The 14,984-nt window shown below is 44.0% G+C and overlaps 1 protein-coding gene across 2 annotated transcripts; it reads right to left on the bottom strand.

The window, feature by feature from the left end:
- Positions 1-769: 769 nt before the first annotated feature.
- Positions 770-14,732, bottom strand: ical1 (islet cell autoantigen 1-like). 2 transcript variants are annotated; one of them, XM_030069082.1, is made up of 14 exons: positions 14,578-14,732; positions 13,558-13,592; positions 13,057-13,231; positions 8,609-8,681; positions 7,992-8,115; positions 7,642-7,840; positions 7,060-7,185; positions 6,571-6,669; positions 6,063-6,148; positions 5,494-5,543; positions 3,873-4,094; positions 2,626-2,931; positions 2,329-2,424; positions 770-2,182 (listed from the first exon to the last, which is right to left on the bottom strand). In XM_030069082.1, the coding sequence occupies exons 2-14, from the start codon at positions 13,566-13,568 to the stop codon at positions 2,067-2,069; spliced, it is 1,683 nt and encodes a 560-aa protein (XP_029924942.1). In that variant the 5' UTR covers positions 13,569-13,592; positions 14,578-14,732; the 3' UTR covers positions 770-2,066. The 2 variants fall into 2 exon arrangements, with proteins under 2 accessions (XP_029924942.1, XP_029924949.1); XM_030069089.1 differs by lacking the exons at positions 770-2,182; positions 2,329-2,424; positions 2,626-2,931; positions 3,873-4,094 and adding an exon at positions 4,349-4,666.
- Between the last annotated feature and the right edge of the window lie 252 nt (positions 14,733-14,984).

Genomic DNA, 14,984 nt, shown 5'->3' with positions numbered 1-14,984 from the left:
CTGAGATCTGCATCAGTTCAGTTTTCACAGTGGGACGTGCAGTATTTTCATCATTTGTGCATACGGGGATTACTGTGATCAACATGGTGTAAGATGAATATAAACAAGTAACCCCCAAGTAAGCCCTGCCTAGGATTATGCACTATTATTCAGAATCATGTGCATGGAAAAGCATCTTTTGTACATCAGTCAGGTTTGTCTTGGCTGTGAGACGCATGTCGGTAATCAGCTCCGTAAAATCAGACAGCACACAGACAAATTGTTGATGAAATGACGTAAACAAGATCGGTATCTAGTCTGCATGTCCGTTCTGCAACTGTTTGCCCGCCCAATTGTGAGAAAAAGGAAAAGAAGAATGGATAAACATTCAATGAGGTCAGCCCCGGTAATTAACTTTCCCCAAACAGACACAATAAGGAGGGAAATGAATCCAATTCAGGTGGAGTGCAACTCTCATCTAATGAGTGAAAAATCCACCGCAGTCAGAAAATACGTGGCATGGCAACACAGTTCTCCAATACATTTCCCATAATACAATCTCTATACTTCCAAAGTCCTTTTTGCACAGCCTGAAAAATATACGGCTCGAGTTTTAGCATATTATTTTGGTCTAACATCTTCCCAATGTACTGCACAACAAACACTGATCCTCCAACATTTTTGCAAATAATGATATTCATAGTCTTTAATATTGTAGTTTAGCAGCTTAGGTCCCTGTGTATATATATATGTATATGTATATCTTATTGAAATGGTGTCCCTTTTTAAAAAAAAAATGAAAATAACATCACATCAGGGAAGGGAAATAACCAATTCAGTCCCTGTGCATTCAAACTGCACGATTTCCCTCAAAAGAAAACAGAAAAAAAAAAAAAAAAAACATCCTTCATAATTTTTCCTTGGCCTTCACGTCAATGAAAAGACAATTTCATTTGCATCCTATTTTTACCCTGCTGCATTCAAAGTAATCGGAAACTGAGATGATTTTAAACCTCCGAGGTGGAGGGACACACAAGTCAGAAGTGGGACCGTGTTTGGATTCGCCTTTTCACAGTTGCATGTTGCCTTTTGAATGCATATTTGATCCATGGAGGATAGTGGCTGTGTCTATGTGAGGGAGCGACGGGACGGAGGGCCTGCTGAAGTGTCCCGGGGCAAGAGAGTGAGTCCTTAACCAGCTGCAGACTGAAGGCAAGCAAAAAGAGCAGAGTACTCCCCTACAGGGATCAATACGCATCACATTATTTATTAAAGGGGTGGAATCAGTGAGATCCAGGGGTGGTCCTGGTGCAGCTTGTGCTTCAGCCAAAATCCTTCCACTTCTTGTTATATCTTTAGTGTGCAAAGAAAGGCCTGCTGAATAAATACATTTTATAATAGGGTCTTATCATATGTCATAAATCTGTTTGATATATCTTCATTCATATGTGATCATGTGTTACAGTATATAGCATTTAATTAGGAGTAAATAGATGATTTCTTCAAAGGGATACCTTTATCATCCCAGGTCCCTTGCATCGTGTAGACAATCAGAAACCGCAAACACACACACACACGCCCAAACAAACGGATAAAATACAGAAACACACACAGAACGCAGCAAACTGGTGTCCAAAACAAACAGAGCACCCAGCCCCCGTCCCCTCTGGAATAACGCTTTGCAAAAAAGTAACATCTTGTCATGTTAAGATGCACAGCAGCACGCGCTTTTTGCTGCACGCAGACATGAGCGAGTGGCCGTGCTCGTAGTGTTAAACAGTCTTTGTCAATGCTACACACAGCATCTAACAGCCACTTCCAGTGTTTCCAATGCCAGTGTGAAATATATGCCTTCCAGTGTAACACAAAGGTGTGTGTGTGTGTGTGTGTGTGTGTGTCAGTGTGTGTGCACATCTTCCAGGGTGAGGTGTGTGTATCAGTGGTTAGATGAGTTGATTATGTTAGAGGGTGATGGAAAAAAAGAGATTCAAACACATTCACACACACATCCGAGACAACATAAAGTGTCGTGCACACACACAAACACACACACACACACACATGCGCGCGCGCACACACACGCAGCTTCAGGCGTTGAGTAGCTCATCCGCAGAGCGTCCGATGGCGTCGGGGTTGGAGAGGGGGTCGAGGTCTGCAAACAGATTGAACCAGGCAGACATGTCTCTGGATCCACCTGGAGCAGCTAAACACACAAACACACACACACACACACACACACACACGCACATCAAAAGAAGGCATGTTAGTTTACAGGGTTGAGTTAAGCTTGAGGTTTAAAAATGTGTTTGGGGGAAATTATGGCTTTCAGTGTTCCAGCATCTGTTTTACCATTGGCTGAAGAGCTTGGGGCTGCCTGAGCTGATTGGGCAGGGGCAGAGGGGGGCTGCAGGGGCGGGGCTTGGAACATGGGCGGGGTGGACCAGCCTAAGAGTCAGAGGAGGCAAAGAAAATGCATCAAGTATTTACGCTGCAGAAAAGACTGGTGAAGCACAATAAGTTAGTATTAAATGTATGTGTCTGTTTCTGAGGATATAGCAGCAGATACAGCAGAATACTATACAAATATCCTGGCTGTCAGTGAGCAGGACGTCCCTGCAGCAGGGGGCAGGGTGCAGTGTGACTGACCCGTGGAGCTCAGACTGTGATCCAGCAGCTGGGAGGGCAAGAAGCCCGTCGGGCTGGGAGGGTGGGAGGCAGGGCGGGCCGCCGCCACGGGACCGCTGCTGGCTGCTGTGCTGGGCGGAGGGACGCTGGCAGGCTCAAAGATCCCAAAAGCGTCCTGCCACTCTTTGCTGAAGTCGTCGGCCCCCCCGGGGCCCGGGCTGAGCAGGTCTTTCAGGAACGCGATGTCGCCCCTCTCGCCGTCCTCCTCCTCCAGTCTCAGGCCTGTTCCAGCGGAACAGGGGGCACCACCAGAGAGCAGACCCTCATCTGTATGAGCCAAAGACAGAGTCGTTTGGTGTTTTTTTTTTTTTTTTAAAAAGGTAGATGCAATTTACCTGTGACAGATAAGAACCTAAGCAGTGACAGGCACCAAGTGAAGGTGGCATTTGAACAAACTACAGACCCTGATCAAAGAGAAAAGACGGAGTCACAACTACTAAGAGGATACTAAAGTGCAAAACTGTAAGGCTGCAGTAACTGAAAAAAAAAAAAATCAATATAATTTTTATTAAAGAAGGCAACGCTGGAAAATGGAAGACCCTCTCCTATTTGTCCTCCTCTCTATTATGCCTTGAAACAAATGACACAGCAGTCATGGCTTTCCCAGGCGAGAAATTATAACGTTAAATACCAAGTGCAGTTACAAGTTTGTAATGACTGTAGGTGTTCAATTATAGGGAAAATAACAGGTTTTGGTTCAGTAAGTGACCCATTTCCATAAATTACCACCTCCATTTTGGCAACCTGTCATTGCTTCTCATTACAAACACCTTAATAATTAGTCATTAACCCAAGTGTCTCGCACATTTCCTCATGCAAAATGCTTGTGTGCACAGGTTAAAATATTACTCTTTTTTCATAACTCGTGCAGCTACATTACTGCCACTGCAAACGTTTTGTAAAAATGGCATAGAATTGAGACTGCAAAGTGAAACAGATGCTTGACTGTTCTTCATCCAAGACAGGAGAGAAGTGCACTTGAAGGAGACTTGCACCAGCTGAGAAGAATGAACCCAGACCCAAAGCGTAAACAGCAGAATCAGAGTTAAGAGTTTAAATGGTTAATCTGAGGAAGGAGAGATTAATTTCTGCTACATCGAAGGGGAAGTCAGAAGCTGAGAATCAGTGACCAGTGGGCACGTTGGAAAGCAGAAACCGCAGGCAGGAGGAGATTAACCACAGCGCTGACAGCAAAACAGCCTGTTTACCAGGGGCAGGCAGCTGTGGGAGGCTGGGCTGGATGCTCCCTGAGCCCCAGGTCTGTTGTGGATCCACAGCCTGGGGAGGAGGCTGGGGCTCGGGCTGGAAGGGGAGCATTGTGTGGGCTTGGGGCTGTGGTGGCTGCAGCGCCTCGGGGAGGTCACAGGCCATCAGCATCAGGTCATCGTCGGTGCCCGCTGAGCTCAGCGAGCCACTCAGATCGTGCAGAGCTGGAGCACATGATGGGTTTAAGAGGTTGTGTTTGCACTTTCACAGGCTGAGACCAAAAAAAAAAAAACGTCTAAAGTAACCAGCAATCCAGTGTCTTGTCACTGAAAGCACAATGCAAACAGCTGAACTATTTACACAAGTGCTGGCTACAGAAGACAGTCAGCACTCAATAACACAACTAGAGGCTCTCTGAATTCCTGCAAAATACACACACACACACACACACACACACACACACACACACACACACACACACAAAGGGCTGAATGATATATCATTATCTAGATATGCACATGCACGATATTAACATCTCAAAAGACAACGATATGGACAATATCAAATTTTGGGACAGTGATTGGTCTCTTGAAATAATATTTTGTGAAGCAACTGCATTTTCTGCACCCAGTTGATAATATTATGCTGTTTTTTTGACGAACGCTTTGCTATCGAGATATCTGGCATAAATATCGAGGTATGACATTTTGTCCATATCGTGCAGCCCGTACACACACAAACACATACACACCACAGTCACTGGTTTGGCTCAGTCCATCACTGTTGTGGGCAGGGCCTGCGCAGGAAACCACAACCGCATAAGTGCACCTCCAAAGCAATGGGGTAAAGCGTCTTACACTGACATGAACAGTGTGTTGTTAAAGGAAAATTCCACCACAATATATACCTCGTACCTAAAATGTGTGGGCATATGTTGGCCAGCTCTATTCACTGTACATGGGCTGTATCTTGACACACCCCATATTTTGAAATCCTGGTGGTATTATTTTCCAACACTGTCATAAAAGGCAAGTTAATTTGTCATGACACTGGCAAACTAAAGCTGCTCTGTTGAAGCAATATATGTTAATACGCAGCTTGTGGCAGCAGAGGTCAAAGCAGAGGGTGCAGCATTCGCTTAAATGGAAATCTTTTCACGGCAAGAAACGGCAAGTAAACACGGGCCTTACTAATGACATTAATTAAGGCTCCACTGCATTTAAGTGTAGCAGAGTCTTTGCAGTGGGCCAGCGCCAACAAGAGCAGAGCAGAATCCTAATTAATGTCATTAGTAACGCCTGTGCTTATCCTGCCTGTTCATGTCAAAATGGCTGCGGTGAAGAAGGTCTGCTGTGGGACAGTTAAGCTTTTAACATGTTTAACCGCTGGTTTAGCAAATGTTAGGATATGTGTGACAAAAACAACAAGGGTTTGGATTAATTAACAATGTCTTGGCACTGGGGTGAGCAGGTTTTGTTGTGTTTTAATCAGTTACGTGTAGCTACTGCAGACACCCTGTTTCCCCGTGGCGATCATTAAAATGTCATCCTAAAATTTCATCCACTCAAGTGTTCACTGAAGACTCTCCATCCTGTGTTTCAGCCTACAGGGGGCAGCACATACCTGCGTCCGAAGCACCACCTGATGGCTTGTCATCGTCCAAGGACACCAGACTGGAACGGAGGTAGAGAAGGAGGGAGGGAGGAGAGAATAAAAATGAGAAAGTGCCTTATCTAATTTGGCCAGATGTGATTTTGTTATTTTTAGCGATGCAGCAGCCTCTACTCAACTTGGAGCTGCTCCAAAGACACACGGGTGATTCACAGGTTGCTTGTGCTAAAGCCTTCAGCTACCTAATGCTTCACTAGTGTATCCTGCCACATACACACTTACTTGTGAGTGCACACGGGCGTGACTTTGGCCTCATGTTTGATGAAGACATAGCTGAGACAGAAGTGTGCAGTGTGAGGCAGAGAGGACAGAGCAGCGGTGAACATACAGGTGTGTGTGTGTGTTAAGTGATGAGAAGCAGAGATTAGAGAAATGGAATGAATACATAAAGAAAGAGATGGCACTGCAAACAGGTTCAGTAAGACAATAATTGCAAAAAAATAAATATTCTCTTATTGATCTGGCTGATTGTGAACTCGACTCCACTGTGTGTGTGTGTTTTGGTGTGTGTGTGTTCTCACTTGTCTGTGTTGCTCTGTAGAGCCTTCTCCTCCTTGTCCTGTTTCTTCTCTGTCTCTGTTAGTTGCTCCAGCGGGTCCCGGAGGTCCTGAGAGAAGGTAAATATGATTTAAAGACCTTTTTAATATTGATGTGAGTCACTTAGAAGCCACTAGGGCCGGGCACTAAAAGAATATTAAGTGCCATACCAACTTTCACAAGCAAAAAGATAACTTCACAATGTTGTATTGTTATAAGAACTCATATTCTTCTCTATAATGGGGTATTTTTAATGAGGACAACTAACAAGTGCAATCTGATTATGACAGAGTTCTCATTTAATAAATAAGGGTGTAACTTCAATTATTATTGCAGAACCACTATTGAGTTTGAAGAACTGGCATATCAAATGAATGAGTAAATACTGTATAGCCAATTAACATTACAAATCACAACCTATCCACCATTAGTTAGTTTATAGATGCTAATATCAATACAAGTTATCAATCTACCGGTTGCATATCAAACTACCTTGAGTGTGGTGAACTGGTAGGCAACGTGTCCTTGGAAGGCCTCGTGGATTCCTGACATGGCGTGGGCCGTCTTCTCCCAAAACTGCAGCAGAGTGGTCTGATGAGAGAGACAGGAAGGAAGGAAGGAAGGAACGAAGGAAGGAAGAAAGAGGCACAGCAGATCAACAGATCAATTGATCAACAGAGGAAAATTAAATGGCAGCAACAAGCACACTCCCAACCTATTGACAATATGAGTTGTTGAATTCTTGGTTATGCCTCCATATACATCAGATACAAGAAAACAATATGACAAGGGTTTTATGCCACAGAACAACATATTTATGTTTTGGGTCTAAACGATTCAGTGTAGATTTCTTTCAGTGAAAAGGGATTTTGCAGTTGGTGTACATATAAAGCATGCAGTGTACTGGCAACATCAAGGCAAACACACACACACACACACACACACACACACACACACACACACACACACACACACACACACCTGGTAGGTGCAGAGGGAGTGGGAGAGCATGTTGCAGCGGCTGGCTCCCAGCATGTCCACCTTCTGACACACGTCGTTCTTGAGCTTCTCAAACTGGCCCTTGGTCCCTCTGACCTGAGCTTGGACCTAACAACAGAGAGAAAGAAAAGAGAAGACTAAGACAGAGAAACATGTAGATTATTAATATTCATATACAGGTATCATTAGTAATTTGACTGATCCCAGTGCTGTGATGGAATGCAGAAGGAATTGGTATTAGAAGGTAAGAACGGGTATGGAAATATAAACGCATAGATGATCTGGTAATGTTAGAAATGCAGCATATAACAACTTCAACTTTAGATCAAAGAGAGAAAATAGCGTAAAGTATTTCAGATTATTTGCTTTAATTTATGACAATATATCAACCTAAAAATCATGATTTATAACTCAATTGATTTTTTCCCCCATCATTCCTTGTAAATGTTTGGTGAAAGCACCACTCGTCATCCCTCCAATATCGTCACAGCTGACATCCAGGTATTCGGTCCAATATATCATGACGTTTGATTTTGTTCTTATATCACTCAGCCCGACCCCCACCTTGCGAAACTTCTCCAGCTGTTTGTAGGTGTCTGGGTCCAGCTCCTGGGAGACGTCCTTCATCCACAGCAGGGCGCCCCGGTACTCTGTGCGGGCCTTCTCCATGCGGCCCACCGTCAGCAGCGTGTCAGCGATGGCACGCCGGCGGAACGTCTCCACCTCCTGGTGCAGGCGGTGCAGCGGGGGGCACAGCGCCAGCCTACAGAGAGACAGAGGCAGGTTGTGTGTGTGAAGGAAGATAACAAAAGGAATCTCAGCAGCCATTTCTCAAATATGTGTATTCAAGCTTACAACACAAAATCACTGCTTTGCTTGTTTAATTCTGCTGTTTTGTGTATGTGCATGCTGACCTCTGCTTGGCGGAGGCACACAGGGCCTTGCTCGTGGCGTCCATCATGTTGCCGGCCTTGGTGCGGTCGTGCTCGGCCTGGAAGCGCAGGAAGAGGCCCAGCTCATTCTCCTCCTGGGACAGGTCTGGAGACAGAGGTAAAAATCAAAGCCCACACCCATTTTTACTTGCATGAAAATGAAGCCGAGCTCAGAGCTGCCTTACAGAAGCCAAAGAAACGTGAAATGTGAAAAGAAACATAAAAGAAAACTGGACAGTCTGATCAATAGTTTTGAATGCAGCAAAAATGCAACATTAGTTTTCAAGGTAATTTTTGAATATCATGATTTCTTTGTGCTTTTAGTGTCACAAAAAGGAAAAGGGATGTCTTTAAACAATTCATTTTTCATTTTACTCAATTACCAATTAGTCAGTGGTTAGTTGTGTGTCCTGAAAAGTTAAAACCCTAGATAATGGACATTACACAACCTAATCTGACAGTATCACATCATTTAGCACTCTAAGAATGATCAGAAAGTCATTGACTGATTCATATAGCTTCCATTAAGCTCTCCATGCCAGCAGGGGCAGACAGAAGCCATGTCACGGTGGTGAGGTCTGGTTTGGAATGTGACTCACGTGTAATCCTCTGCTGGTACTTCTCGATCACCTTCAGCAGCTCCGTGCACGTGAACTGCACAGAGCGGAAGAACTGCAGAGACAGATGGGCCACATTAGAAAGCACTCAGCGTTTCACAGAGACGCTGGCAGAGCTTCATAGACGAGAAAACAACCGGTTTCATTCCAATGAGCTGCACAATATTTGGGGAAAGAAAAAAAAACCTGATACCTGCTCATATAAAATGGTATCTGACATGGAATTAAAGCACATTTTGGTTTACTATTAAAGGTCAAGAGGTCAGAGGCATCTTGAGACTTTTGCTCTCAAAAAAAAAAAAAAAAAAAAAAAAAAAATCAGTTTTAAGGACTGAACTTTTTGCTTTTGAAGTTTTGATTCAGTTTCATTTGTTTCAACAATCTAGAGGAAGCAGAATCTTAAAATGCAGCAGATAACTGTGCTAGTAAATGGGAACATCTCACCCCACTGGCAGATTTTTTGCACTTGCTTCGACAAAAATCTGAATTTTAAGACACAACACAAGACTGAATGATCGAGTTTTGCAATGTAATGCTTCTTCTGCTTCAGTGGAGGCAGCGCTACATGTTCTGAATCAGTGAACAAACATATTCCTCCTGTCTCTCGCTGTCTGGCAGTCCTCCCATCTGGCAGACGACGCCAGTGACTGACTGATGAGGGTAAAACAGAGCGAGGAGCATCGGTCTGTGTTTACGCACGGAGCCCAAGCAGTTTACCCTGGGTGCTGTCGTTTCCACCAACAGCCTTCAGGTACAACACACTACCGGCAGATAACAACGTGACATTTCAGGGCAATCACAATCAGCGCTAAATGTCATGCTTACTGTCTGCTTTTCCCCCTGAAATCATATCTACTGTGGGAAAAAAAAGCAAAAAGTGATCCTAAAATTACTCCAAATAGCACGATCAAAGTGCTCCGAAAGCCAAATGACTGCACTGCGGGTGCTAAAGTCAATATTTACCTCATTATCTCCTACATTTTGCTCGCTTGTTCTGCACAACTGCCAACTGTCACTAAATTAGCAAGTCAATGTTGCCTTCAAATGCTGTTGGCATCGGAAATATTCCTTTAATGGAGCTTTAAAGAAACGGTCTCCAATCACTCCGGTGGATATGAAGGGCCTTGCAGCAGCTAAATCAATGCATTTGACATTCGCATAAAACCTTCCTGTGTTTCAACTAACAGGAGGATGAGCAGAAATTAGATGATGACAGGTATTTTTTTTTTTAGTGAACTATGCTTTTAACTCTTGATGGCTCACCTAAATATCTGTAATATGGATTTATTGGTGACCACAGGGAAAAAGATCCCAATATCAGTACCAAAATGATCAAGATTACCATTTTAGCCATTTTCTTGTAGCCTTTTTTTCTGTTGTTCAGTATATAACGTCTAAAAAAAGGATATTTGCTAAAGGCTTGTGAATTAGTGCCGTCTGCCACATCCTGGCTCCTGAAAGGTTGCTGTGTGCTATTAGAGTGTCGACCTTCAGCCGGACATCCCTGTGTGAAATTCACCTGACATTAACACCTCCAAGGGATTTCCCACCCTGGGAAGTGTTAATGTGTGAAGGGCTGCACCCTGAGCGCTGGTAGAATAAGGCTCTGGCCTGGAAGTTTGTCCAGCATCCACTTAGGTACGTAACCAACCACCGTTCTTTTGTAAACCAGCGTGGCAGAAGGAACAGTGATGGGGTTACGGCTGAATGATGCGGGGAAAAAATTCATAGTGCAAATATTTTGACAGATACTGCAATATGATTCACAATTTCAGTGGCAATAATATTTTTTCTGTCGTAGTTTTCAGTTTTCCAAAAGAAAAAAAAAAGATGTATGCTTTCTTACATCTTAAGAGGCCAAGGCATCTCATCTCTGTAGCCCCGCAATACTTCATCTATAATATTTTCTATAATATTTCTTCACATTTTACCTTCCATAAAAAACTGCAGTTCTTGCGATATGGATAGTGCACTTTAATATTTCTATTAATCCTTCAGCTAAGTGGTCAGTCAATTCTGAACACCACAAGCCATAGAGTCCACAAATGTTGCTCTACTCTCTTGTTTATCCCAACGGAAGAAGGTAGAAACTTGAAGAAGAGTAAAGTGTTTCTGTCTCATACACCCGAGGCAGTCAGACGCAGGACTGAGGAGAGACAAACCAGAAGGAGGTTATTTGATCGTGCACACAGTTACTGATTAACTGCAGACTAAACAGTCACCACCTTCACCCAGTCGGCCTCAACAGTAGCCAAACATCTCAGACTTTGACTGCCTGCGTGCAGCACACTTCCTCTGCACAGCTCTCTGAATTTAAAAAAAAAAAAAAAAAAAAATTATCTGGTATTCATCTGCTAATAACCACTCCATCTGAGTCACAGCAATACGCCAGCAAACTGGCAGAGCAGGAATAGATAAACATCAATTGTTGCATCCGTACATACACAACACCAACACATATCCTCCCTTCACTTTTGTGCTCTGTGTAATTGAAACATCAAGACAAAGACAAAAAGAAAACAAAGGGACCTAGACCGTAGAAAGCACAGCACAGTTCAGAGCGAACCACAAAGACAAGAGACACATCAAAGTAACTGTATTTCTCCTGGATCTCATTTAAAACTGGATCAGTGGCTTGAAAAGCACTTTACTGACTGTTAACTTTTGAAATAGCAACTTCTAAAACTTTTTCAAAAACGATCTAAAAGCCTATTCAAATCGCTCAAACATTACACCGAGCACGGCAAAACCAACAATATGAAATTTGAGATTGCACGGAGGCAATTCAGTGATAAACCCCCTGATAAATCAGGTTAGAAGCGCGGCTCCCCCTCCAGCAGCAGGTGTAAATCTAATCTACTCTGGTGGTTCTGCTGCTCTGCCGCTCCGCAGAGGCTTCTAATTCAGGATGAGCTTCATAAACGGGATGGAGATGGGCAAGAAGCGAAAAACATAGAAGCCACTGAGTTTGTATTCACCGAGTTCTTAGAAAAGAAACGTGTATGTGCAAGAGGAAGATGTTCAAATCTCCCCTTTTGTCCAGTCAGATGTAAAACACCGCTGGGATGTCTTACTTCTTCCCTGCTCTTTTCTCACTCAGTGTTTCTGTCTCTCTGGGGACGCTGTGAAGGACTGTGAGAGCGGGAGGACAGAGCAGACTCTCTAGTTTCAGGGCGAACAAAGACCTCTCAGTCCGTCCCGAGCGCTGTGAAACAGTAGCACGTCGCCGTCTCACAGGACCGGACAGCCAGACGGCCTGTCACCGCTAAATGCCAACGAGGTTCAGCCAGTCCAAACTGTCCATTCCCATTTTCTCGCATCTGTAGTGAGCGGGGAGCCACGGCCGGGGCGCGGGAACATATTGTACCCTGTCAGCATGATTACCCTGCCTACAACGTGGTGTGAGACTCACACATATAATTGGAGCTGTTAGAGTTAGACAGCACCAAATGATGACCACAAACGATAGGGGAAACCTTGAGCCAACAAACTGCCAACGTTTAGAAAAACCTTTCAGCTCATTCCCATTCATACATACATCCTGCAGGTGGTTTAATCCCATGCACAGGCCAACAGTAAGAGCTTAAACCTGAAATACGTTTAACAGTACGAACATGTACAGCTGGAACAAGGCTCCACAGGAGCACAGCAAAGAAAAACTGGGTAAATTCAGTCTTTGTACATCACTTAAAATGCCATCTCCACTTTGAATCTCCGCCTGCACCTGCACTCAATTCCCTATTTTATGGCAAGCCTGATTTTATTTTTAGAAGCATGCACCACAAAGCTGCACTGTAGAAACCTGTGTGCATCACTCACGTCTTTTTATTATGTGTTTTTACTGCAGGACAAAATTCTCCTCTCCAGGACAATAAAGCAGGCAACAAGTATGATTTTTACGGCCCCATAGCGCAAAGCGATCCCAGTATATCTGCAGAGGGTTTGTAGGGTTGTCGATTAATAACAATTACTCAACAATTAGCGTGCCTTCACAAATAGTCTCTCTCCTTCCAGCATTTCAGCTCTCAACAATGGAGAAAGGTGCTCCAAGCAAGCAGCCCGCCTCACAATACTTCACTTCTTTAACCTCTGCATCACTCAGCTAACTGCTTACTACTTGTGCATTGACAATAAAGCTTCAATTCTATTCTAATCTAACAAGCTACTGACAAAGGAGTATTAACCTACTTATGACAGTATTTTACACTGTATAATGTTACTTATTCTTCTTAGCTAACTTATTAGTCTCTGATGTGAGAATTTGACTTTCTTGTTTGTGTCAAATTCAGGCCACCATCAGTCAAGGGCATGTGGAGTGTGGTGGAAGAGTCCAGTTTTATTGACGTTGCTGCACTGATCTTCAGCAGAGACTGATCCAGACTCAAAAAACTAAATAAAACAAAACAAAATAAAAATCCAACGTCCCCTACCTCCAGCTTGGCATCCAGGTCGGCATCCGAGGCCACCACGTACTCGTCCTCCTTCTTGCCGGTGGCTTTGATGAGAACCTGCTTGGTCTTCCAGAACTTCTTCTGCATGCGAGCCATCACCGAGCTGTCCTCGCCCAGCAGAGCCCGGCCGCCGCTCAGCATGTCGCCCGCAAACCTGGGCAGGGCGCACCGGGCGGTCAGTGACACTAACTTAAAGCTGGGCCAAAGCTCTGCAGGTCAGATATCTTCACAGAACACCTTATACTAATGATAAAGTTCGCACTGTTCTCATCTATAAGCTCAGTTCAGAAGTATAAAACCAAGTAATAGTTTAGGCTCAGTACACAAATAAGTGATTCATCTTCATGACAGAAAATGTTAATATTAGCATATGCATGCGTGTGAGGTCTGTATGCCTAATGTATCACTACAGACATTTTGTGATAGGCCAAATATTTGCTCAGTGAGGTCACAGAGGTAAAATTATTAATTTGCACTCACCCGTCCATCATGTGGTATCAGTTCCTATCTCTGCTCTGCAAAATAAAACAACATGGAGGTGATTGCAGGCAGATAAAGAAAGCACTGGCATAAAAGCACTATATGTGGCCTGAGGTAATGACAAAATCTGAAACTGAATGGATATGGATGCCAATGAAAATTTTAAGATGGGGTTCGAGCAATCCCCACATTTTTTCCCCATGATCCCCAAACAAATACACATAAGACCAAGCATCTCATTTGATAAAACAGTATCACAAAAACAACTGTCCGGGCTTTGCTTGCTAGATATGATTTTCTGCAGAAGTGAGTAACTATCTAGTAAGATGATAACCACAGAGGAGTAGCGTTAAAACAACCACCACAACAATCACTCCCATTCATAGTCTCACCATAGTAACCGAGTGAAATAACAGAGAAACTGAAAAAGTGCTCGTTTTGCCGAGGGATCCCGGCTCAACACCGGGAGCAAGAAAAGCCAGACCTGAGCTGACAGCTGTTTGCCTGTTCACTACGATGTGCTTATCAGACAGGACCAAACCAGGGCCGAGCAGAAACACAGGTGGATCGGTGCTGAACACTAAAAAAAGCTAATCTAATAAGGCTGTTAGAGCAGGGATCAGACACTTGCGAGTGCAAGGAGTCAAGTGAATAACGTCGCCGAGGGGCAGCTGGCTGTCTAGCAGGTGTTCAGTTACAGCAAGAAAAGCAAGAGTGAATTAGTTGTCGGCACACAAAGATGATCCAAAGTTATATACAAGTACGTCGCCAATCTATAACATATCCACGGTGGGAATAACTTGGTGAAAAGATAATGCGTTCATGGTGATCGAAACATACAGGAACACCTCAAGGAGGCAGCTTCGGGCTAGCAGCAGTTTAGCTAGCAGCAGCCGTCGTGGCCAGCCGCTCCAGCCTGGCTAACGCCGTGTAAACATTAAAGCAGGCGACGAGATCACGCAACAAGTTCACTTTCTCCTGCCCTGTGCGCCAATGTCTCCCAGGTGGATGTGAGCCTACCTTGGTTTGAGTTTCGTCCCGCAGTCCGAGCATCTATGCAGCGTAGGTTAGCTCCTACCAGCCATCATCATCATCATCATCTCTGACTCAGAGAAACAGGATATGCAAAGCAGCCGTAGCGCTCCTCTGACACACGGGGTCGCTATGGTTACGGTACAGTTCAGGTCAGACCCAAGATCGTCTATTCGCGAAGCGGAACCGTTCAGTGAAACCCTGGCTGGTCCTGAAAAATGAAGTGTTCAACCTCGCAATGTACTCATCTGAGCTATTGTAGGGCTATTTTAGGAAATAAACAGGCCCCTTAACTACTATATATCTGGTTAACTTCCGAACACTGTTTCCTCAAGGCATGCTTAAATAAATTATTTTTGTACAAAGCTCCTCAAAACTTGTAAATACTTTCAACG

The sequence above is a fragment of the Myripristis murdjan genome, chromosome 2 (genome assembly GCF_902150065.1).
Source record: "Myripristis murdjan chromosome 2, fMyrMur1.1, whole genome shotgun sequence".
Classification (NCBI taxonomy): Eukaryota; Metazoa; Chordata; class Actinopteri; order Holocentriformes; family Holocentridae; genus Myripristis; species Myripristis murdjan.
The sequence above is the reverse complement of the archived record's forward strand: the minus strand, read 5'-3'. Positions and strand labels throughout refer to the sequence as shown.